Here is a 24485-nt window from a genome sequence, read left to right as displayed (position 1 = left end):
TCAGCCCCAGCCAGCCCCAGCCTCCCCCAGCCCAGCCAGCCCCAGCCCCAGCCTCAGCCCCAGCCTCAGCCCCAGCCAGCCTCAGCCCCAGCAAGCCTCAGCCCCAGCCAGCCTCAGCCCCAGCCTCAGCCCCAGCCAGCCTCAGCCCCAGCCAGCCCCAGCTCCAGCCTCAGCTCCAGCCTCAGCCTCAGCCCCAGCCAGCCTCAGCCCCAGCCTCAGCCCCAGCCAGCCCCAGCCTCAGCCCCAGCCTCAGCCCCAGCCAGCCTCAGCCCCAGCCAGCCTCAGCCTCAGCCCCAGCCAGCCTCAGCCTCAGCTCCAGCCCCAGCCAGCCTCATCCCCAGCCCCACTGCTTGGTTACTCTGAGTTATAGGCACAGAGAAGCAGAGGCTGACAACCGTCCAGGACACTTTATGTAGATCTGAGTGAGATGAGAAGTCTGATGACCTTTAACAAACTCAACTCTTTAGATTGGATGTGACTTTGGTCTTTAAGAGCAATTTATTTGAATTGTCCTTTAAGGAATATCTCCCTTTTTTCAAATCAAATCAAATCACATTTTGTTTGTCACATACACATGGTGAGTGTAGTGAAATGCTTGTGCTTCTAGTTCCGACAATGCAGTAATAACCAACAAGTAATCTAACTAACAATTCCAAAACTACTGTCTTATACACACAAGTGTAAGGGGATAAAGAATATGTACATAAAGATATATGAATGAGTGATGGTACAGAGCGGCATAGGCAAGATACAGTAGATGGTATCGAGTACAGTATATACATATGAGATGAGTATGTAAACAAAGTGGCATAGTTAAAGTGGCTAGTGATACATGTATTACATAAAGATGCAGTAGATGATATAGAGTACAGTATATACGTATACATATGAGATGAATAATGTAGGGTATGTAAACATCATATTAGGTAGCATTTTTTTAAGTGGCTAGTGATATATTTGACATCATTTCCCATCAATTCCCATTATTAAAGTGGCTGGAGTTGAGTCAGTGTGTTGGCAGCAGCCACTCAATGTTAGTGGTGGCTGTTTAACAGTCTGATGACCTTGAGATAGAAGCCTCTCGGTCCCAGCTTTGGTGCTTTCAACACCTATATCTAAGATACCATCTGACCATAGAAATGGAATGAATTTGCTTAATAGTTATTAATGCCAATGGCATCACCTCAGATAGATAGATAGATAGATAGATAGATAGATAGATAGATAGATAGATAGATAGATAGATAGATAGATAGATAGATAGATAGATAGATAGATAGATAGAGAGGAGTGGTGTCTAAGGTAATGTGTGGGGAGGGGCAGACAGACAGGTTGTGCATCAAGGCCTCAGGCTAATGTCCAGTCCACATCGATTTTTCTCAGATAGAACTTTGAAGGCGTTTAAGATCCGGTCCAGTACCCCTGAAAAAGCCTCACTGTGTGTATTTCCCTGGTTATACCCTCCTCCTGCCATCCACACAGCCTGAAGGGAGAACTGTGGCCACACTGGTCTGGAACGGAGGCCATTTGTTAGTGAAATATTCTCTCAGAAATTGTGTGACAGGTTTCGATTGGTTCTCTCAAACGTTCCCTTGAGGGTTGATTAGATAATCCAACCGTTGTAATGGAAGAGGGCTCGGTGGCTGTGTCTGGGCTGTGTGTGTGCTGTGTCTGGGTTGAGTGTGGGCTGTGTGTGGGCTGTGTATGGGCTGTGTGTGGGCTGTGTGTGGGCTGTGTGTGGGATGTGTGTGGGTTGTGTATGGGCTGTGTATGGGCTGTGTGTGGGCTGTGTGTGGGCTGTGTGTGGGCTGTGTGTGGGATGTGTATGGGGAGAGTTAACCAGTGAAAGCATAGCACGATGCACTGTGCCGACAACATCAAATAGCAATTCCAGACTCTGAAGTCAGGATGACTTGGAGAGTTAGGCGTTAACCAGACTACCTTCTGGTCATCTTAGACTGAAATCAATGGAGGAGCTGAGATATGAGAAACACTTAGAGAGGAAGTTAGCAGTAGGGATGAAGAGGAAGTTAGCAGTAGGGATGAAGAGGAAGTTAGCAGTAGGGATGAAGAGGAAGTTAGCAGTAGGGATGAAGAGGAAGTTAGCAGTAGGGATGAAGAATATCTTGTGGTGGTTATTGTTTGTTCTACAGAATCTGTGTGTGTGTGTGTGTGTGTGTGTGTGTGTGTGTGTGTGTGTGTGTGTGTGTGTGTGTGTGTGTGTGTGTGTGTGTGTGTGTGTGTGTGTGTGTGTGTGTGTGTGTGTGTGTGTGTGTGTGTGTGTGTGTGTGTGTGTGTGAGAGAGACTAATACTACTGAGAGACAGAGAGACTGCTGCTCAATACCCAACTCAATGAGAGAGAGAGAATGAGATTGAGAGAGAATGAGAGAGAGAGAGAGAGAGAGAGAAATGAGAATGAGAGAGAGAGAGAGAGAGCAAGAGAGCAAGAGAGAGAGAGAGAGAGAGAGAGAGAGAGAGGGAGAGAAAGAGAGAGAGAGAGAATGGGAGAGAGAGAGAGAGAGAGAATGAGAGAGCGAGAGAGCGAGAGAGAGAGAGAGAGAGAGAGAGAGAATGAGAGAGAGAGAGCGAGAGAATTCACTAAATATTTTCATTAAAAAACTGATAAAACACACAGGTACTAAATCAAGGTGACTTACAAAGATGAGGACCAAGAGCAAGAGAGGGAGTAAGGTGATGTAGTGTCCACAAATAAAGAATCATTGTGGAATCTGAAAAGACACATATCCCCAAAGCATGATGGTGTACTTACTACGTGCACATGCTGAAAGGAAGAAACGAGGTGGGTAGATAACTAAGTGTGTCATTGTAGCGAAGTAGTTATAAACAAAAACATCTGATTTCTTCAACGTTTCCTTCATTTTTGTTCTATTATCTATACAATAGGCCATACTTGATTTGGGGGGGGGGGGGGGGCTGGCATATTCCTATGTTCAAGGAGCTTCCCGTTGTTGATTGCCTAAAAACCTTTAGGTTTGACTATAGAAGAAAAAAGAAAGCCTGCCCAGCTTGGCAAGAGTGGTCCAGAGGGTGTTTAGCATCACCAGTGGTCCAGAGGGTGTTTAGCATCCTCAGTGGTCCAGAGGGTGTTTAGCATCACCAGTGGTCCAGAGGGTGTTTAGCATCACCAGTGGTCCAGAGGGTGTTTAGCATCACCAGTGGTCCAGAGGGTGTTTAACATCACCAGTGGCTCTGTCATTGAGGAGAGAATATTCTCCCCTTCTTGACAGCTCTCCACTCAACACTCTGAATAGACTACATGTCATATTAAACACTCTGAATAGACTACATGTCATATTAAACACTCTGAATAGGCTACATGTCATATTAAACACTCTGAATAGGCTACATGTCATATTAACACTCTGAATAGACTACATGTCATATTAAACACTCTGAATAGACTACATGTCATATTAAACACTCTGAATAGGCTACATGTCATATTAAACACTCTGAATAGGCTACATGTCATATTAACACACTCTGAATAGACTACATGTCATATTAACACTCTGAATAGACTACATGTCATATTAAACAGTATATAAACACTCTGAATAGACTACATGTCATATTAAACACTCTGAATAGACTACATGTCATATTAAACACTCTGAATAGACTACATGTCATATTAAACACTCTGAATAGGCTACATGTCATATTAAACACTCTGAATAGACTACATGTCATATTAAACACTCTGAATAGACTACATGTCATATTAACACTCTGAATAGACTACATGTCATATTAACACTCTGAATAGACTACATGTCATATTAACACTCTGAATAGACTACATGTCATATTAAACAGTATATAAACACTATGAATAGGCTAAATGTCATATTAAACACTCTGAATAGACTACATGTCATATTAAACACTCTGAATAGACTACATGTCATATTAACACTCTGAATAGACTACATGTCATATTAAACACTCTGAATAGACTACATGTCATATTAAACACTCTGAATAGACTACATGTCATATTAAACACTCTGAATAGACTACATGTCATATTAAACACTCTGAATAGACTACATGTCATATTAAACACTCTGAATAGGCTACATGTCATATTAAACACTCTGCCGGCTCTCCAGGCACTAAGAGCCTGAAGACACAGACCGGGTGAAACCTTGTGTTAAAAAAAAAAAAAAAGGAATTCAATGGCCATTTTTTAAATTCATTTGTATTTTATTCTATGTAAGTCACAGCCTATATAATAGATATATCTGCAATAGACTATAATGATTGAATATATTGACTGTTGTTTAAATGCTCTTTATGTTCCTACCAGCCTCGTGTGTCACACTCAGAAATGCTTCACAATGGATTTCTTTGATTTCTTTTCAAGACATGTAGCCTTGAAATAATAGAAATAATATAGCCTAAATAATACATGTTTCATTCCTTCTTAGACTCCCTGTCTGGCTCTTGGCCTATTTATAGTGTTTATATGCTGTTTAATATGACATGTAGTCTATTCAGAGTGTTTAATATGACATGTAGTCTATTCAGAGTGTTAATATGACATGTAGTCTATTCAGAGTGTTAATATGACATGTAGTCTATTCAGAGTGTTAATATGACATGTAGTCTATTCAGAGTGTTTAATATGACATGTAGTCTATTCAGAGTGTTAATATGACATGTAGTCTATTCAGAGTGTTAATATGACATGTAGTCTATTCAGAGTGTTTAATATGACATGTAGTCTATTCAGAGTGTTTAATATGACATGTAGTCTATTCAGAGTGTTTAATATGACATGTAGCCTATTCAGAGTGTTTAATATGACATGTAGTCTATTCAGAGTGTTTAATATGACATGTAGTCTATTCAGAGTGTTAATATGACATGTAGCCTATTCAGAGTGTTAATATACTGTTTAATATGACATGTAGTCTATTCAGAGTGTTTAATATGACATGTAGTCTATTCAGAGTGTTTAATATGACATGTAGTCTATTCAGAGTGTTAATATGACATGTAGCCTATTCAGAGTGTTAATATACTGTTTAATATGACATGTAGTCTATTCAGAGTGTTTAATATGACATGTAGTCTATTCAGAGTGTTTAATTTGACAGTGCCTTGTTCAGGGGCAGAACGACAGATTTTTACCTTGTCAGCCTCGGGATTTGGTCTTTCAACCTTTCGGTTACCAGTCCAACGCGCTAACCACTAGGCCACCTACCGCCCCTACACTCTAACCACTAGGCCACCTACCGCCCCTACACTATAACCACTAGGCCACCTACCGCCCCTACACTCTAACCACTAGGCCACCTACCGCCCCTACAGTCTAACCACTAGGCTACCTGTCATATTACACTCTAACCACTAGGCCACCTACCGCCCCTACACTCTAACCACTAGGCCACCTACCGCCCCTACACTCTAACCACTAGGCCACCTACCGCCCCTACACTCTAACCACTAGGCTACCTGCCGCCCCTACATTCTAACCACTAGGCTACCTACCGCCTCTACACTCTAACCACTAGGCTACCTGCCTCCTCTACACTCTAACCACTAGGCCACCTACCGCCTCTACACTCTAACCACTAGGCCACCTACCACCCCTACACTCTAACCACTAGGCCACCTACCGCCCCTACACTCTAACCACTAGGCCACCTACCGCCCCTACACTCTAACCACTAGGCTACCTGCCGCCCCTACACTCTAACCACTAGGCTACCTACCGCCTCTACACTCTAACCACTAGGCTACCTGCCTCCTCTACACTCTAACCACTAGGCCACCTACCGCCTCTACACTCTAACCACTAGGCCACCTGCCGCCTCTACACTCTAACCACTAGGCTACCTGCCACCCCTACACTCTAACCACTAGGCTACCTACCGCCTCTACACTCTAACCACTAGGCTACCTGCCTCCTCTACACTCTAACCACTAGGCCACCTACCGCCCCTACACTCTAACCACTAGGCTACCTGACGCCCCTACACTCTAACCACTAGGCTACCTGCCGCCCCTACACTCTAACCACTAGGCTACCTACCGCCCCTACACTCTAACCACTAGGCTACCCTGCCGCCCCTACACTCTAACCACTAGGCTACCCTGCCGCCTCTACACTCTAACCACTAGGCTACCTGCCGCCTCTACACTCTAACCACTAGGCTACCTACCGCCCCTACACTCTAACCACTAAGCTACCCTGCCGCCTCTACACTCTAACCACTAGGCTACCTGCCTCCTCTACACTCTAACCACTAGGCTACCTGCCTCCTCTACACTCTAACCACTAGGCTACCTACCGCCCCTACACTCTAACCACTAGGCTACCCTGCCGCCTCTACACTCTAACCACTAGGCTACCTACCGCCCCTACACTCTAACCACTAGGCTACCTGCCGCCCCTACACTCTAACCACTAGGCTACCTGCCGCCCCTACACTCTAACCACTAGGCTACCTACCGCCTCTACACTCTAACCACTAGGCTACCCTGCCGCCTCTACACTCTAACCACTAGGCTACCTGCCTCCTCTACACTCTAACCACTAGGCTACCTACCGCCCCTACACTCTAACCACTAGGCTACCTGCCGCCCCTACACTCTAACCACTAGGCTACCCTGCCGCCTCTACACTAATCACTAGGCTACCCTGCCGCCTCTACACTAATCACTAGGCTACCTGCCGCCCCAAAGTAAGTCTGGCAGCACAGCCGATTGGCAAACGTACAGTGAATTTAGAAATCATGTGACTAAACCGACTAAAAAGAAGAAGAAACTGTACTTTGAAAGAAAGATAAACAATATAATCAATAATAGCAACAATAACAAAAAAACTTTCCCTACTACTTTAATGATTTATTTTAAGTTGGCAAGATTAGAACATTTAGGCATGACATGCCCACAACACATTCTTAATGTAAAACATCCAGGCATAACTGAACAAAGTATGTAAGACAAGCATTGTCAATTTGGAATTCCGTAACGTGAGTGTGGTAACGGTGAACAAGTGTTGTTGTTGTCTATCAACAATGACAGGCCACCTGGGCCTGACAACTTGGAAATGGGAAAAATGACTGAGGACGACAGCAGACGGAATTGGCGCTCCTATTTGGGATCCCTTCAATCAATCAGGAACGTGTGTTCCCTCAGGTCAGAAGGGAAGCAAAAGCACCCTTTTTACTGGCTCAAACAGCCGACCAATCAGCAAAAGTCATTTCGCTAAGCACCCTTTTTACTGGCTCAAACAGCCGACCAATCAGCAACCCTTAGTGAACTTTTTGAGAAACTTTTGTTGTTGTTGTGTTTGACCAGATACAATGCTTTTTCACAGTAAACCAGTTAACAACAAACTTTGTTTATGAAATATATGAAATAAGTGTGTAATTGTTGTTTTATTTGTTCACTCAGGTTCCCTTTATCTAATATTAGGTCTTTTTTAAAGATCTGATAACATTCAGTATCAAAAATAGAGCAAATCAGAAAGGGGGTTATGCTTTTCACAAGATATATACAATATATACAAAAGTATGTGAACACTATTTCAAATGAGTGGATTTGGATTTCAGCCACACCTGTTGCTGACCGGTGTATAAAATCGAAAACACACAATCTCCATAGACAAACATTGGCAGTAGGAGACACAACGGCTCAGCCGTGAAGTGGTAGGCCACACAAGCTCACAGAATGGGACTGGCGAATGCTGAAGTACGTAGCACATAAACATCGTCTGTCCTCGGTTGCAACACTCACATTCCCGACTTCCAAACTGCCTCTGGAAGCAACGTCAGCACGATAACTGTTCGTTGGGAGCTTCATGAAATGGATTTCCATGGCCGATCAGCCGCACACAAGCCTAAGGTCACCATGCGCAATGCCAAGTGTCGGCTGGAGTGGTGTAAAGTTCGCCGACATTGGGCTCTGCAGCAGTGGTAATACATTATCTGGAGTGATGAATCACGCTTCACCATCTGCCAGTCTGGGTTTGGTGGATACCAGGAGAACGCTACCTACCCCAATGCATAGTGCCAACTGTAAAGTTTGGTGGAGGAGGAATAATGGTCTGGGGCTGTTTTCATGGTTCGGGATAGGCCTCTTAGTTCCAGTGGAGGGAAATCTTAACGCTAGGGCATACAATAACATTCTAGACGATTCTGTGCTTCCAGCTTTGTGGAAACAATTTGGGAAATGCCCTTTCCTGTTTCAGCATGACAATGCCCCCATGCACAAAGTGAGGTCCATACAGAAATGGTTTGTTGAGATCGGTGTGGAAGAACTTGACTGAGCTGCACAGAGCCCTGACCTCAACCCATCAAACACCTTTGGGTTGAATTGGAACACCAACTGCGAGTCAGGTCTAATCGCACCCAACATCAGTGCCCAAACTCAATAATGCTGTTGTGACTGAAAGGAAGAAAGTCCCCTCAAAAATGTTCCAACATCTAGTGGAAAGCCTTCCCAGAAGAGTGGAGGTTGTTTTAGCAGCAAATAGGGGACCAACTCCATATTAATGCCCATGAATTTTGGAATGAGATGTTCGATGAGCAGGTGTCCACATACTGTTGGTCATATACACTGTAAGAACAGCTAATATTTCCATGACCATTAACATATAGTGAGAGTAGGGTGACTAACACCCTAACCACTGTCCCAATAAGGGATATCTCCAGGCCACCAGCATCCATGACTAGCACCCTAACCACTAACCACTGTCCCAATAAGGGATATCTCCAGGCCACCAGCATCCATGACTATCACCCTAACCACTAACCACTGTCCCAATAAGGGATGTCTCCAGGCCACCAGCATCCATGACTAGCACCCTAACCACTAACCACTGTCCCAATAAGGGATATCTCCAGGCCACCAGCATCCATGACTAACACCCTAACCACTGTCCCAATAAGGGATATCTCCAGGCCACCAGCATCCATGACTAACACCCTAACCACTGTCCCAATAAGGGATATCTCCAGGCCACCAGCATCCATGACTAACACACTAACCACTGTCACAATAAGGGATATCTCCAGGCCACCAGCATCCATGACTAGCACCCTAACCACTGTCCCAATAAGGGATATCTTGAGGGCATGTGCTTATTGGGCCAGTATAGTGAGGTCCAGAAGACACCCTAACCCCTCCTCCCTTAGCACTAGATCTGAAACAGCCTGATAGGTCCATAAGAAACCCTAACCCCTCCTCCCTTAGCACTAGATCTGAAACAGCCTGATAGGTCCATAAGAAACTCTAACCCCTCCTCCCTAGGCACTAGATCTGAAACAGCCTGATAGGTCCAGAAGAAACCCTAACCCCTCCTACCTAGGCACTAGATCTGAAACAGCCTGATAGGTGTAAGCACCAGGCGAAATGCACTTTGAAGTAAATCTCAGCTCTGTTAAAAAAAAAAGTACACTCAAGGAAAACTATTATTGATCATAGTGATTCAGGAGCATCATTTAAAAACAGGTGCCCCACTAACATTAGACAACTACACTGAGTTTACAAAACATTAAGAACACCTTCTCCTTCCATGAAAGTTCCTTATTGTTGTCAATTGTAAAAATCCACTTCAATCAGTGTAGATGAAAGGGAGGAGAGTTAAAGAAGGATTGGAGATCACTGAGACATGGATCGTGTGTATGTGTGCTATTCAGAGGATGAAATGGCAAGACAGAATATTGGCAAGACAGAATATTGGCAAGACAGAATATTTAAATGCCGTTGACCAGGGTGTGGTATGGGTTTGTCACGCTCAACAGTTTTCCTTGTGTATCAAGAATGGTCCACCACCCAAAGGACATCCAGCCAACTTGACACAACCGTTGGAAGCATAGGGGTCAACATGGACCAGCACCTCCGGGGAACGCTTTCGACACCTTGTAGAGTCCCATGCCCCGACGAATTGAGTCTGTTCTGAGGGCAAAAGGGGGGTGCAACTCAATATTATGAAGGTGTTCCTAATGTTTGGTGTACTCAGCGTAGAGATACAGTATATATAGAGAGAGAGAGCTCTGAATGCAGAAGGAAGAACAACAGTATTGTAAAGGTTTTTGTTGGTGGAAGGAGAGGAAGAGCAAAGTGCAGTGTGGTACGTATCACTTTTCATCCAGATGAATACACCAACAAAAACAACACAACCATAACCAGTTCTGACAGGTGCAACAAACACGAACCAGGAAATAATCACCCACAACTAACAGTGGGAAAACAGGCTGCCTAAGTATGGTTCTCAGTCAGAGACAACGATAGACATCTGCCTCTGATTGGGAACCACACCAGGCCAAACACATAGAAATATAACACACAAGTACAAGCCATAGAATGCCCACCCCAACTCACACCTTGACCAAACTAAAACAGAGACATAAAACAGGAACTAAGGTCAGGACGTGACAAGTATGTCCACACCTCAGGAACAGGCCCTCTGAGAGAGTTTCTACCTCTCTATTCTACTCCTCAACATGACAAAAACAACCACTCCTCACCCAACGGTTAATCTCTTAGATTCTACCCCTCTCTCTTGTTTTCCTGCCTCGCTCCCTACATTTTATTTATTTATTTATTCATTTTACCTTTATTTAACTAGGCAAGTCATTTAAGAACAAATTCTTATTTTCAATGACAGCCTAGGAACAGTGGGTTAACTGCCTGTTCAGGGGCATAACGACAGATTTGTACCTCGTCAGCTCGGGGATTTGAACTTGCAACGATGGATAGGTAAATGTCAGGTCACAGCCGAGGCGACAGTGGATGCCAGAGAGAGACGGTCATTAGTCAGCCCTCTGTAACACGGGACATCAGGCCATTACATATAATTAACTCTGTGCCCGGACGACAGGATGGAAACACCAGCCTATAACTATCAGAGAGGATTGGCAAAGAGAGGTCAACAGACACTGATGATGACTAACTACCTCACAGAGAGGTCAACAGACACTGATGATGACTAATTACCTCACAGAGAGGATTGGCCTAGAGAGGTCAACAGACACTGATGATGACTAACTACATCACAGAGAGGTCAACAGACACTGATGATGACTAACTACCTCACAGAGAGGTCAACAGACACTGACGATGACTAACTACCTCACAGAGAGGTCAACAGACACTGATGATGACTAACTACCTCACAGAGAGGATTGGCCTAGAGAGGTCAACAGACACTGATGACGACAGACCTACTAGTCGTGAGAACCATCTGGCTGTGCTCTTATTGTATTTAAATTGATGCAGATGTGAGGTGGGTTGGCGGGGGTGTATGTGGGTGTTTGTGTGTGTGGGAAAGAGAGAGAGAGAGAGAGAGAGAGAGCGAGCGAGAGAGAACGAGGCAGAGAGACAGAGAGAGAGACAGGGAGAGAGACAGAGAGAGACACAGAGAGAGAGAGAGAGAGAGAGATAGAGAGAGAGAGAGAGAGAATGAGAGAGAGAGAAAATGAGAGAGAGAGAGAGAGAGAGAGAGAGAGCGAGCGAGAGAGAGAACGAGAGAGGAAAAGAGAGAGGGAAAGAGAGAGAGAGACAGAGGGACACACAGAGAGGCAGAGAGAGACAGAGAGAGAGACAGAGAGAGAGACAGAGAGAGACAGAGAGAGAGACAGGGAGAGAGAGAGAGAGAGAGACAGAGAGAGAGAGAGAGAGAGAGAGAGAGAGACACACAGAGAGAGAGAGAGAGACACACAGAGAGGCAGAGAGAAAGAGAGAGGAAAAGAGAGAGGAAAGAGAGAAGAGAATGAGGGAGAGACAGAGTGAGACACACAGAGAGAGAGACAGAGTGAGACACACAGAGAGAGAGGCAGAGAGAGACAGGGAGAGAGACAGAGAGAGAGAGAGAGAGAGAGAGAGCGAGAGAATGAGAGAGAGAGAGAGAGAGACACAGAGAGAGAGACACAGAGAGACACAGAGAAAGAGAGAAAGAGAGAAGGAGTGAGAGAGATATGGTAGAGAGTGTGACTTACGTTGGGTCAGTGTGTGCTCTCTCTCTGGTGATCACTCCTTCTTTCTCCATCAGCATCTGTCTGAAGGTGCCGACCTTCTGCCTGATCTCCTCCTCAGAGTACCTACAGGAGAGCACAGATCAAACCCACCCAGTCAGTGGGAGGATAGCAACAACACACTCAACACAGCAAATAATTCACACACACACACACACACACACACACACACACACACACACACACACACACACACACACACACACACACACACACACACACATCGTCTGTCCGTTCAGAGAGAGCAGCAAGGCTAATTGCCATCTGTCACAACAGGCGGTCGTGCGTACATAACACCATGTCATCTTCAAACGCCAGAGGAGAAACACTCAGACACACATTTCCAGCGTGGCAAGAAGGAGACGGTGGAAGGGTGTTCCCTTCAGTACGGCTTCGTTGACACACAACACCCCAAATGGGGAAAGGACATTCAAAATGATTTGCTTCTCCATGAGTCCTTTGTTCAAAAAATTGTAGACCTCCACAAGTCTGGCTCATCCTTGGGAGCAATTTCCAAACACCTGAATGTACCACATTTATCTGTACAAACAATAGTACGCAAGTATAAACACCATGGGTCCGTCATACTGCTCTGGAAGGAGATGCGTTCTGTCTCCTAGAGATGAATGTACTTTGGTGGGAAAAGTACAAATCAATCCCAGAACAACAGCAAAGGACCTTGTGAAGATGCTTGAGAAAACAGGTACAAAAGTATCTATATCCACAGTAAAACGAGTCCTATATCGACAAAACCTGAAAGGCCGCTCAGTATGAACTGCTCCAAAACCACCATAAAAAGACAGACTACGGTTTGCAACTGCACATGGGGACAAAGACCCAGTGCTATCAGTCCTCTATTTATCCCAGACTAGCCCAGTGCTATCAGTCCTCTATATATCCCAGACTAGCCCAGCGCTATCAGTCCTCTATATATCCCAGACTAGCCCAGCGCTATCAGTCCTCTATATATCCCAGACTAGCCCAGCGTCCTCTATATATCCCAGACTCCCAGTGCTATCAGTCCTCTATATATCCCAGACTAGCCCAGCGCTATCAGTCCTCTATATATCCCAGACTAGCCCAGCGCTATCAGTCCTCTATATATCCCAGACTAGCCCAGTGCTATCAGTCCTCTATATATCCCAGACTAGCCCAGCGCTATCAGTCCTCTATATATCCCAGACTAGCCCAGCGCTATCAGTCCTCTATATATCCCAGACTATCCCAGCGCTATCAGTCCTCTATATATCCCAGACTAGCCCAGCGCTATCAGTCCTCTATATATCCCAGACTAGCCCAGTGCTATCAGTCCTCTATATATCCCAGACTAGTCCTATCAGTCCTCTATATATCCCAGACTAGCCCAGTGCTATCAGTCCTCTATATATCCCAGACTAGCCCAGCGCTATCAGTCCTCTATATATCCCAGACTAGCCCAGTGCTATCAGTCCTCTATATATCCCAGACTAGCCCAGCGCTATCAGTTCTCTATATATCCCAGACTAGCCCAGTGCTATCAGTCCTCTATATATCCCAGACTAGCCCAGTGCAATTCTCTATCATATCCCAGACTAGCCCAGTGCTATCAGTCCTCTATATATCCCAGACTAGCCCAGTGCTATCAGTCCTCTATATATCCCAGACTAGCCCAGTGCTATCAGTCCTCTATATATCCCAGTGCTATCAGTCCTCTAGCCCCAGACTAGCTATCAGTCCTCTATATATCCCAGACTAGCCCAGTGCTATCAGTCCTCTATATATCCCAGACCCCAGCGCTATCAGTCCTCTAGCCCAGACTAGCCCAGCGCTATCAGTCCTCTATATATCCCAGACTAGTCCAGTGCTATCAGTCCTCTATATATCCCAGACTAGCCCAGCGCTATCAGTCCTCTATATATCCCAGACTAGCCCAGCGCTATCAGTCCTCTATATATCCCAGACTAGCCCAGTGCTATCAGTCCTCTATATATCCCAGACTAGCCCAGTGCTATCAGTCCTCTATATATCCCAGACTAGCCCAGTGCTATCAGTCCTCTATATATCCCAGACTAGCCCAGCGCGTTTACGTTTGTGACAGCACACACTGTATTGCAATCTTTCAGCCTAGCAGATCTGTCAACCACATCACACCACAACAGACGGGTGAAAAACTCAACTCACTTTATATTCATAGCTTTCCATGCATGAGGAAAGCCACATCACCATATGTAATGCTACTGTACAGTGTGCTTTACTGTAGACAAAAGACATGCACGTACACTGAAGAAAAATATAAACGCTACATGCAACAATTTCAAATATTTTACTGAGTTACAGTTCATAGAAGGAAATCAGTCAATTGAAATAAATAAATTAGGCCCCTAATCTATGGATTTCACATGACTGAGCAGTGGTGCAGGCCTTCCCCTTGGGAGCCAGATCCACCCACTGGGGAGCCAGGTCCAGACAATCAGAATCCACCCACTGGGGAGCCAGGTCCAGACAATCAGAATCCACCCACTGGGGAGCCAGGTCCAGACAATCAGAATCCATCCACTGGGGAGCCAGGTCCAGACAATCAGAATCCACCCACTGGGGAGCCAGGTCCAGAGAATCAGAATCCATCCACTGGGGAGCCAGGTCCAGACAATCAGAATCCATCCACTGGGGAGCCAGGTCCAGACAATCAGAATCCACTCACTGGGGAGCCAGGTCCAGACAATCAGAATCCACCCACTGGGGAGCCAGGTCCAGACAATCAGAATCCACCCACTGGGGAGCCAGGTCCAGACAATCAGAATCCACCCACTGGGGAGCCAGGTCCAGAGAATCAGAATCCATCCACTGGGGAGCCAGGTCCAGACAATCAGAATCCATCCACTGGGGAGCCAGGTCCAGACAATCAGAATCCACCCACTGGGGAGCCAGGTCCAGACAATCAGAATCCATCCACTGGGGAGCCAGGTCCAGACAATCAGAATCCACCCACTGGGGAGCCAGGTCCAGACAATCAGAATCCATCCACTGGGGAGCCAGGTCCAGACAATCAGAATCCATCCACTGGGGAGCCAGGTCCAGACAATCAGAATCCACCCACTGGGGAGCCAGGTCCAGACAATCAGAATCCACCCACTGGGGAGCCAGGTCCAGACAATCAGAATCCACCCACTGGGGAGCCAGGTCCAGACAATCAGAATCCATCCACTGGGGAGCCAGGTCCAGACAATCAGAATCCACCCACTGGGGAGCCAGGTCCAGACAATCAGAATCCATCCACTGGGGAGCCAGGTCCAGACAATCAGAATCCATCCACTGGGGAGCCAGGTCCAGACAATCAGAATCCACTCACTGGGGAGCCAGGTCCAGACAATCAGAATCCACCCACTGGGGAGCCAGGTCCAGACAATCAGAATCCACTCACTGGGGAGCCAGGTCCAGACAATCAGAATCCATCCACTGGGGAGCCAGGTCCAGACAATCAGAATCCATCCACTGGGGAGCTGTCCCGATGATATAGCAGCATGAGATGTGTTAACGCTTGAGACAGTCTGTTTATTGACAGCTAGTGTAAAAGACACACATGGGGGGTCAGAAGGAGAACCCAAAGCTAAAAGATCTCTGTGGAATGGAGGGACATCGTGTACTGTCTCCTCTTCCTCCTCATCTTCTTCCTCCCCATCTTCCTCTTCCTTCTCCCCATCCTCATTCCCTCTATTGATTCCTCTCCCAATGTTTTAAGGCCCAGCCTACAGTTACACATCATGCCCCCCGTTATCCCTGATTGGTCTAGCCTGCAGGATGGTCTGAGGGGATTGGTTAACCCTTGGCAATGGCCATACACTTAACGGTGTGTGTAATGACCATGGGGTTGATGTTGATGGGCTGTGGGCTGTGGGACTAGAAGACCCCTGCAGCACCTGTGGATCTACTGACCAGACGATGTTTGTTGGAGATGACAGGCCTCTCTGCAGAGAAAGAAACAGTTGTGTAATTTATTTTCCCTGAACTCTCTTCTTTCCAGACACAAAGAGTGTGGGTTTTATACGCCCATTCTTTCTATATATATATAAATAAAAATGATATTTTAATGTATCCATGGACAACTAAAGACAAAATGTAATATCCTAGCTGCTGGGAATGATTCAGTGTTCACTGTAACACAATCAAATCTGTCCTTTCTGGGTCTCTCAGATGTGAGCTTGCTTTTTCAGTTGCATTAGAAAAAATTGATTCTAAACTTCAAATCAATGTGGTAAATGGTGATGTATTGAGTAATTGTCGGTGGCTGTTAGTCTCGACGAGCAGCCACACTTCACATCTCAGATCCTGTCTGTTAATTCGTTCTGTTGTCGTAGTCAAAAGTCACTGTTTTACACAATAAAATTAAATAAAAACAGTCACCCCATTTCCCTCAGCATACACAGTCACAATGACTGACCAGGAGAGGGATTTCCCTCAGCATACACAGTCACAATGACTGACCAGGAGAGGGATTTCCCTCAGCATACACAGTCACAATGACTGACCAGGAGAGGGATTTCCCTCAGCATACACAGTCACAATGACTGACCAGGAGAGGGATTTCCCTCAGCATACACAGTCACAATGACTGACCAGGAGAGGGATTTCCCTCAGCATACACAGTCACAATGACTGACCAGGAGAGGGATTTCCTCAGCATACACAGTCACAATGACTGACCAGGAGAGGGATTTCCCTCAGCATACACAGTCACAATGACTGACCAGGAGAGGGATTTCCCTCAGCATACACAGTCACAATGACTGACCAGGAGAGGGATTTCCCTCAGCATACACAGTCACAATGACTGACCAGGAGAGGGATTTCCCTCAGCATACACAGTCACAATGACTGACCAGGAGAGGGATTTCCCTCAGCATACACAGTCACAATGACTGACCAGGAGAGGGATTTCCCTCAGCATACACAGTCACAATGATTGACAAGGAGAGGGATTTCCCTCAGCATACACAGTCACAATGACTGACAAGGAGAGGGATTTCCCTCAGCATACACAGTCACAATGACTGACAAGGAGAGGGATTGAATGTCCACCCCTTTTTGTATCTTTCTATCTCATCCTGTCTGTCTCTAAGCATCCCTCTTCTTTTTTCTTGTCTACTAACGTAAAGATTATAAAGTCTCTGGGATTTTTCAATAGTAACTTTAAGACATTTCTAAACTCGAAGTGTATTTGAGGTTCGAAAAAGGCTTCTGAAGTTTGTCATTTCCACTTTGACGTCATGGGAAAAAAAAATTGTCCGTAAATCAGAATCAATTTAATAATTCATATTTCCTGTTGCTGCAGGATTATTTTTCCTGCTTTAGCAAACTGGCTCAAATTAAGATTCTACATCTGTAGGTGTTTGTGAAAATATCCCATGTGTATCGTTCTGTGTCCAATATGCCGAAACGATTTGGTCCCTGTCTGAGTATAATCAGTATAATTTCTCTGTACCGGTAACCCCCTGTATATAGCCTCCACATTGACTCTGTACCGGTACCCCCTGTATATAGTCTCCACATTGACTCTGTACCGGTACCCCCTGTATATAGTCTCCACATTGACTCTGTACCGGTACCCCCTCTATATAGACTCATTACTAACCAGTACCCCCTGTATATAGTCACCACATTGACTCTGTACCGGTACCCCCTGTATATAGCCTCCACATTGACTCTGTACCGGTAACACCCTGTATATAGCCTCCACATTGACTCTGTACCGATACCCCCTGTATATAGCCTCCACATTGACTCTGTACCGGTACCCCCTGTATATAGCCTCCACATTGACTCTGTACCGTACCCCCCTGTATATAGCCTCCACATTGACTCTGTACCGTACCCCCCTGTATATAGCCTCCACATTGACTCTGTACCGGTACACCCTGTATATAGCCTCCACATTGACTCTGTACTGTAACACCCTGTATATAGCCTCCACATTGACTCTGTACTGGTACCCCCTGTATATAGCTTCCACATTGACTCTGTACTGTAACACCCTGTATATAGCCTCCACATTGACTCTGTACCGGTACCCCCTGTATATAGCCTCCACATTGACTCTGTACCGTAACACCCTGTATATAGCCTCCACATTGACTCTGTACCGGTACCCCTGTATATAGCCTCCACTCTGTATTGTATACAGCCTCCACATTGACTCTGTACCGATACCCCCTGTATATAGTCTCCACATTGACTCTGTACCGATACCCCCTGTATATAGCCTCCACATTGACTCTGTACTGGTACCCCCTGTATATAGCCTCCACATTGACTCTGTACCGATACCCCCTGTATATAGCCTCCACATTGACTCTGTACCGTAATACCCTGTATATAGCCTCCACATTGACTCTGTACCGTAATACCCTGTATATAGTCTCCACATTGACTCTGTACCGGTACCCCCTGTATATAGTCTCCACATTGACTCTGTACCGTAATACCCTGTATATAGCCTCCACATTGACTCTGTACCGTAATACCCTGTATATAGTCTCCACATTGACTCTGTACCGCTACCCCCTGTATATAGCCTCCACATTGACTCTGTACCGCTACCCCCTGTATATAGCCTCCACATTGACTCTGTACCGCTACCCCCTGTTTATAGTCTCCACATTGACTCTGTACCGCTACCCCCTGTATATAGCCTCCACATTGACTCTGTACCGCTACCCCCCTGTTTATAGTCTCCACATTGACTCTGTACCGTACCCCCCTGTATATAGCCTCCACATTGACTCTGTACCGTACCCCCCTGTATATAGCCTCCACATTGACTCTGTACCGGTACACCCTGTATATAGCCTCCACATTGACTCTGTACTGTAACACCCTGTATATAGCCTCCACATTGACTCTGTACTGGTACCCCCTGTATATAGCTTCCACATTGACTCTGTACTGTAACACCCTGTATATAGCCTCCACATTGACTCTGTACCGGTACCCCCTGTATATAGCCTCCACATTGACTCTGTACCGTAACACCCTGTATATAGCCTCCACATTGACTCTGTACCGGTACCCCTGTATATAGCCTCCACATTGACTCTGTATCGGTACCCCTGTATACAGCCTCCACATTGACTCTGTACCGATACCCCCTGTATATAGTCTCCACATTGACTCTGTACCGGTACCCCCTGTATATAGCCTCCACATTGACTCTGTACTGGTACCCCCCTGTATATAGCCTCCACATTGACTCTGTACCGATACCCCCTGTATATAGCCTCCACATTGACTCTGTACCGTAATACCCTGTATATAGCCTCCACATTGACTCTGTACCGTAATACCCTGTATATAGTCTCCACATTGACTCTGTACCGGTACCCCCTGTATATAGTCTCCACATTGACTCTGTACCGTAATACCCTGTATATAGCCTCCACATTGACTCTGTACCGTAATACCCTGTATATAGCCTCCACATTGACTCTGTACCGCTACCCCCCTGTATATAGCCTCCACATTGACTCTGTACCGCTACCCCCCTGTTTATAGTCTCCACATTGACTCTGTACCGCTACCCCCTGTATATAGCCTCCACATTGACTCTGTACCGCTACCCCCTGTTTATAGTCTCCACATTGACTCTGTACCGTACCCCCCTGTATATAGCCTCCACATTGACTCTGTACCGTACCCCCCTGTATATAGCCTCCACATTGACTCTGTACCGGTACACCCTGTATATAGCCTCCACATTGACTCTGTACTGTAACACCCTGTATATAGCCTCCACATTGACTCTGTACTGGTACCCCCTGTATATAGCTTCCACATTGACTCTGTACTGTAACACCCTGTATATAGCCTCCACATTGACTCTGTACCGGTACCCCCTGTATATAGCCTCCACATTGACTCTGTACCGTAACACCCTGTATATAGCCTCCACATTGACTCTGTACCGGTACCCCCTGTATATAGCCTCCACATTGACTCTGTATCGGTACCCCCTGTATACAGCCTCCACATTGACTCTGTACCGATACCCCCTGTATATAGTCTCCACATTGACTCTGTACCGGTACCCCCTGTATATAGCCTCCACATTGACTCTGTACTGGTACCCCCCTGTATATAGCCTCCACATTGACTCTGTACCGATACCCCCTGTATATAGCCTCCACATTGACTCTGTACCGTAATACCCTGTATATAGCCTCCACATTGACTCTGTACCGTAATACCCTGTATATAGTCTCCACATTGACTCTGTACCGGTACCCCCTGTATATAGTCTCCACATTGACTCTGTACCGTAATACCCTGTATATAGCCTCCACATTGACTCTGTACCGTAATACCCTGTATATAGTCTCCACATTGACTCTGTACCGCTACCCCCCTGTATATAGCCTCCACATTGACTCTGTACCGCTACCCCCCTGTATATAGCCTCCACATTGACTCTGTACCGCTACCCCCCTGTTTATAGTCTCCACATTGACTCTGTACCGCTACCCCCCTGTATATAGCCTCCACATTGACTCTGTACCGCTACCCCCCTGTTTATAGTCTCCACATTGACTCTGTACCGGTACCCCCCTGTATATAGCCTCCACATTGACTCTGTACCGGTACCCCCTGTATATAGTCTCCACATTGACTCTGTACCGGTAACACCCTGTATATAGTCTCCACATTGACTCTGTACCGCTACCCCCCTGTATATAGCCTCCACATTGACTCTGTACCGGTAACACCCTGTATATAGCCTCCACATTGACTCTGTACCGGTACCCCCCTGTATATAGTCTCCACATTGACTCTGTACCGGTACCCCCTGTATATAGTCTCCACATTGACTCTGTACCGGTAACACCCTGTATATAGTCTCCACATTGACTCTGTACCGCTACCCCCCTGTATATAGCCTCCACATTGACTCTGTACCGGTAACACCCTGTGTATAGCCTCCACATTGACTCTGTACCGGTACCCCCCTGTATATAGTCTCCACATTGACTCTGTACCGGTAACACCCTGTATATAGTCTCCACATTGACTCTGTACCGCTACCCCCCTGTATATAGTCTCCACATTGACTCTGTAAGGGCCTAAACCTGTTGTATTTGACCCATGTGATTAATACAATTGGATTTGATCATCCTTAAACAAACAGATCTCTCTATTCCCCTGAAGCTCCACATAATATTATCCTATGGATGTGAATGGAGGTGAATGGAGGTGAATGGAGCTCTTTCCTCAGTCTCATCACAGCTTTTCTAAGCCATTAGTTGTGGGCCGCGGATGGAGGACTAGCCAAGCCCCAGTCCATCAAGTATACAGCAGTGTGTAGTTTTAACTAAGTGTGTGAGGTTATATGAAAGGATAGTTTTCAACTAACTGTGAGATAGTATGTCGTTTTCATACATAATATAAGCCATTTCCACAGACACTTTTATCCAAGGTGACTATCTTGACGTTTACAAGGGCCACACTCTACCATCTGAGCTACAGAGAACTAAAGTGATTACTGAGTGAGAGAAGACATGTGAAACGATAGGTATTATTACTGAGTGAGAGAAGACATGTGAAACGATAGGTATTATTACTGAGTGAGAGAAGACATGTGAAACGATAGGTATTATTACTGAGTGAGAGAAGACATGTGAAACGATAGGTATTATTACTGAGTGAGAGAAGACATGTGAAACGATAGTTATTATTACTGAGTGAGAGAAGACATGTGAAACGATAGTTATTATTACTGAGTGAAGATGTGAAACGATAGGTATTATTACTGAGTGAGAGAAGACATGTGAAACGATAGTTATTATTACTGAGTGAGAGAAGACATGTGAAACGATAGTTATTATTACTGAGTGAAGATGTGAAACGATAGTTATTATTACTGAGTGAGAGAAGACATGTGAAACGATAGGTATTATTACTGAGTGAGAGAAGACATGTGAAACGATAGTTATTATTACTGAGTGAGAGAAGACATGTGAAACGATAGGTATTATTACTGAGTGAGAGAAGACATGTGAAACGATAGGTATTATTACTGAGTGAGAGAAGACATGTGAAACGATAGTTATTATTACTGAGTGAGAGAAGACATGTGAAACGATAGTTATTATTACTGAGTGAGAGAAGACATGTGAAACGATAGGTATTATTACTGAGTGAGAGAAGACATGTGAAACGATAGGTATTATTACTGAGTGAGAGAAGACATGTGAAACGATAGTTATTATTACTGAGTGAGAGAAGACATGTGAAACGATAGTTATTATTACTGAGTGAAGATGTGAAACGATAGTTATTATTACTGAGTGAGAGAAGACATGTGAAACGATAGGTATTATTACTGAGTGAAGATGTGAAACGATAGTTATTATTACTGAGTGAGAGAAGACATGTGAAACGATAGGTATTATTACTGAGTGAGAGAAGACATGTGAAACGATAGGTATTATTACTGAGTGAAGATGTGAAACGATAGGTATTATTACTGAGTGAGAGAAGACATGTGAAACGATAGGTATTATTACTGAGTGAGAGAAGACATGTGAAACGATAGGTATTATTACTGAGTGAAGATGTGAAACGATAGGTATTATTACTGAGTGAGAGAAGACATGTGAAACGATAGTTATTATTACTGAGTGAAGATGTGAAACGATAGGTATTATTACTGAGTGAGAGAAGACATGTGAAACGATAGGTATTATTACTGAGTGAGAGAAGACATGTGAAACGATAGGTATTATTACTGAGTGAGAGAAGACATGTGAAACGATAGGTATTATTACTGAGTGAGAGAAGACGTGAAACGATAGGTATTATTACTGAGTGAGAGAAGACATGTGAAACGATAGTTATTATTACTGAGTGAAGATGTGAAACGATAGGTATTATTACTGAGTGAGAGAAGACATGTGAAACGATAGGTATTATTACTGAGTGAGAGAAGACATGTGAAACGATAGGTATTATTACTGAGTGAGAGAAGACATGTGAAACGATAGGTATTATTACTGAGTGAGAGAAGACATGTGAAACGATAGTTATTATTACTGAGTGAAGATGTGAAACGATAGGTATTATTACTGAGTGAAGATGTGAAACGATAGGTATTATTACTGAGTGAGAAGACATGTGAAACGATAGGTATTATTACTGAGTGAAGATGTGAAACGATAGGTATTATTACTGAGTGAAGATGTGAAACGATAGGTATTATTACTGAGTGAGAGAAGACATGTGAAACGATAGGTATTATTACTGAGTGAAGATGTGAAACGATAGGTATTATTACTGAGTGAAGATGTGAAACGATAGGTATTATTACTGAGTGAGAGAAGACATGTGAAACGATAGGTATTATTACTGAGTGAAGATGTGAAACGATAGGTATTATTACTGAGTGAGAGAAGACATGTGAAACGATAGGTATTATTACTGAGTGAGAGAAGACATGTGAAACGATAGGTATTATTACTGAGTGAAGATGTGAAACGATAGGTATTATTACTGAGTGAAGATGTGAAACGATAGGTATTATTACTGAGTGAGAGAAGACATGTGAAACGATAGGTATTATTACTGAGTGAAGATGTGAAACGATAGGTATTATTACTGAGTGAAGATGAAACGATAGGTATTATTACTGAGTGAGAGAAGACATGTGAAACGATAGGTATTATTACTGAGTGAAGATGTGAAACGATAGGTATTATTACTGAGTGAGAGAAGACATGTGAAACGATAGGTATTATTACTGAGTGAGAGAAGACATGTGAAACGATAGGTATTATTACTGAGTGAAGATGTGAAACGATAGGTATTATTACTGAGTGAAGATGTGAAACGATAGGTATTATTACTGAGTGAGAGAAGACATGTGAAACGATAGGTATTATTACTGAGTGAGAGAAGACGTGTGAAACGATAGGTATTATTACTGAGTGAGAGAAGACATGTGAAACGATAGGTATTATTACTGAGTGAGAGAAGACATGTGAAACGATAGGTATTATTACTGAGTGAGAGAAGACATGTGAAACGATAGGTATTATTACTGAGTATGTAAACGATTATTATTACTGAGTGAGAGAAGACATGTGAAACGATAGGTATTATTACTGAGTGAGAGAAGACATGTGAAACGATAGGTATTATTACTGAGTGAAGATGTGAAACGATAGGTATTATTACTGAGTGAAGATGTGAAACGATAGGTATTATTACTGAGTGAGAGAAGACATGTGAAACGATAGGTATTATTACTGAGTGAAGATGTGAAACGATAGGTATTATTACTGAGTGAAGATGTGAAACGATAGGTATTATTACTGAGTGAGAGAAGACATGTGAAACGATAGTTATTATTACTGAGTGAAGATGTGAAACGATAGGTATTATTACTGAGTGAGAGAAGACATGTGAAACGATAGGTATTATTACTGAGTGAGAGAAGACATGTGAAACGA

General features: G+C 44.5%; 1 protein-coding gene across 1 annotated transcript in view; it reads right to left on the bottom strand.

Moving 5' to 3' along the window:
* The window catches only part of srrm3 (serine/arginine repetitive matrix 3), a 113083-nt gene that overhangs the window by 73598 nt on the left and 15000 nt on the right, over window positions 1-24485 (bottom strand). The window contains exon 2 of the mRNA XM_065023953.1: window positions 11980-12081. Coding sequence (XP_064880025.1) covers window positions 11980-12081 — 102 coding nt within the window. The remainder of the gene's footprint in view (window positions 1-11979; window positions 12082-24485) is intronic.

The sequence above is a fragment of the Oncorhynchus nerka genome, linkage group LG10 (genome assembly GCF_034236695.1).
Source record: "Oncorhynchus nerka isolate Pitt River linkage group LG10, Oner_Uvic_2.0, whole genome shotgun sequence".
NCBI classification, from domain to species: domain Eukaryota; kingdom Metazoa; phylum Chordata; class Actinopteri; order Salmoniformes; family Salmonidae; genus Oncorhynchus; species Oncorhynchus nerka.
The sequence above is the reverse complement of the archived record's forward strand: the minus strand, read 5'-3'. Positions and strand labels throughout refer to the sequence as shown.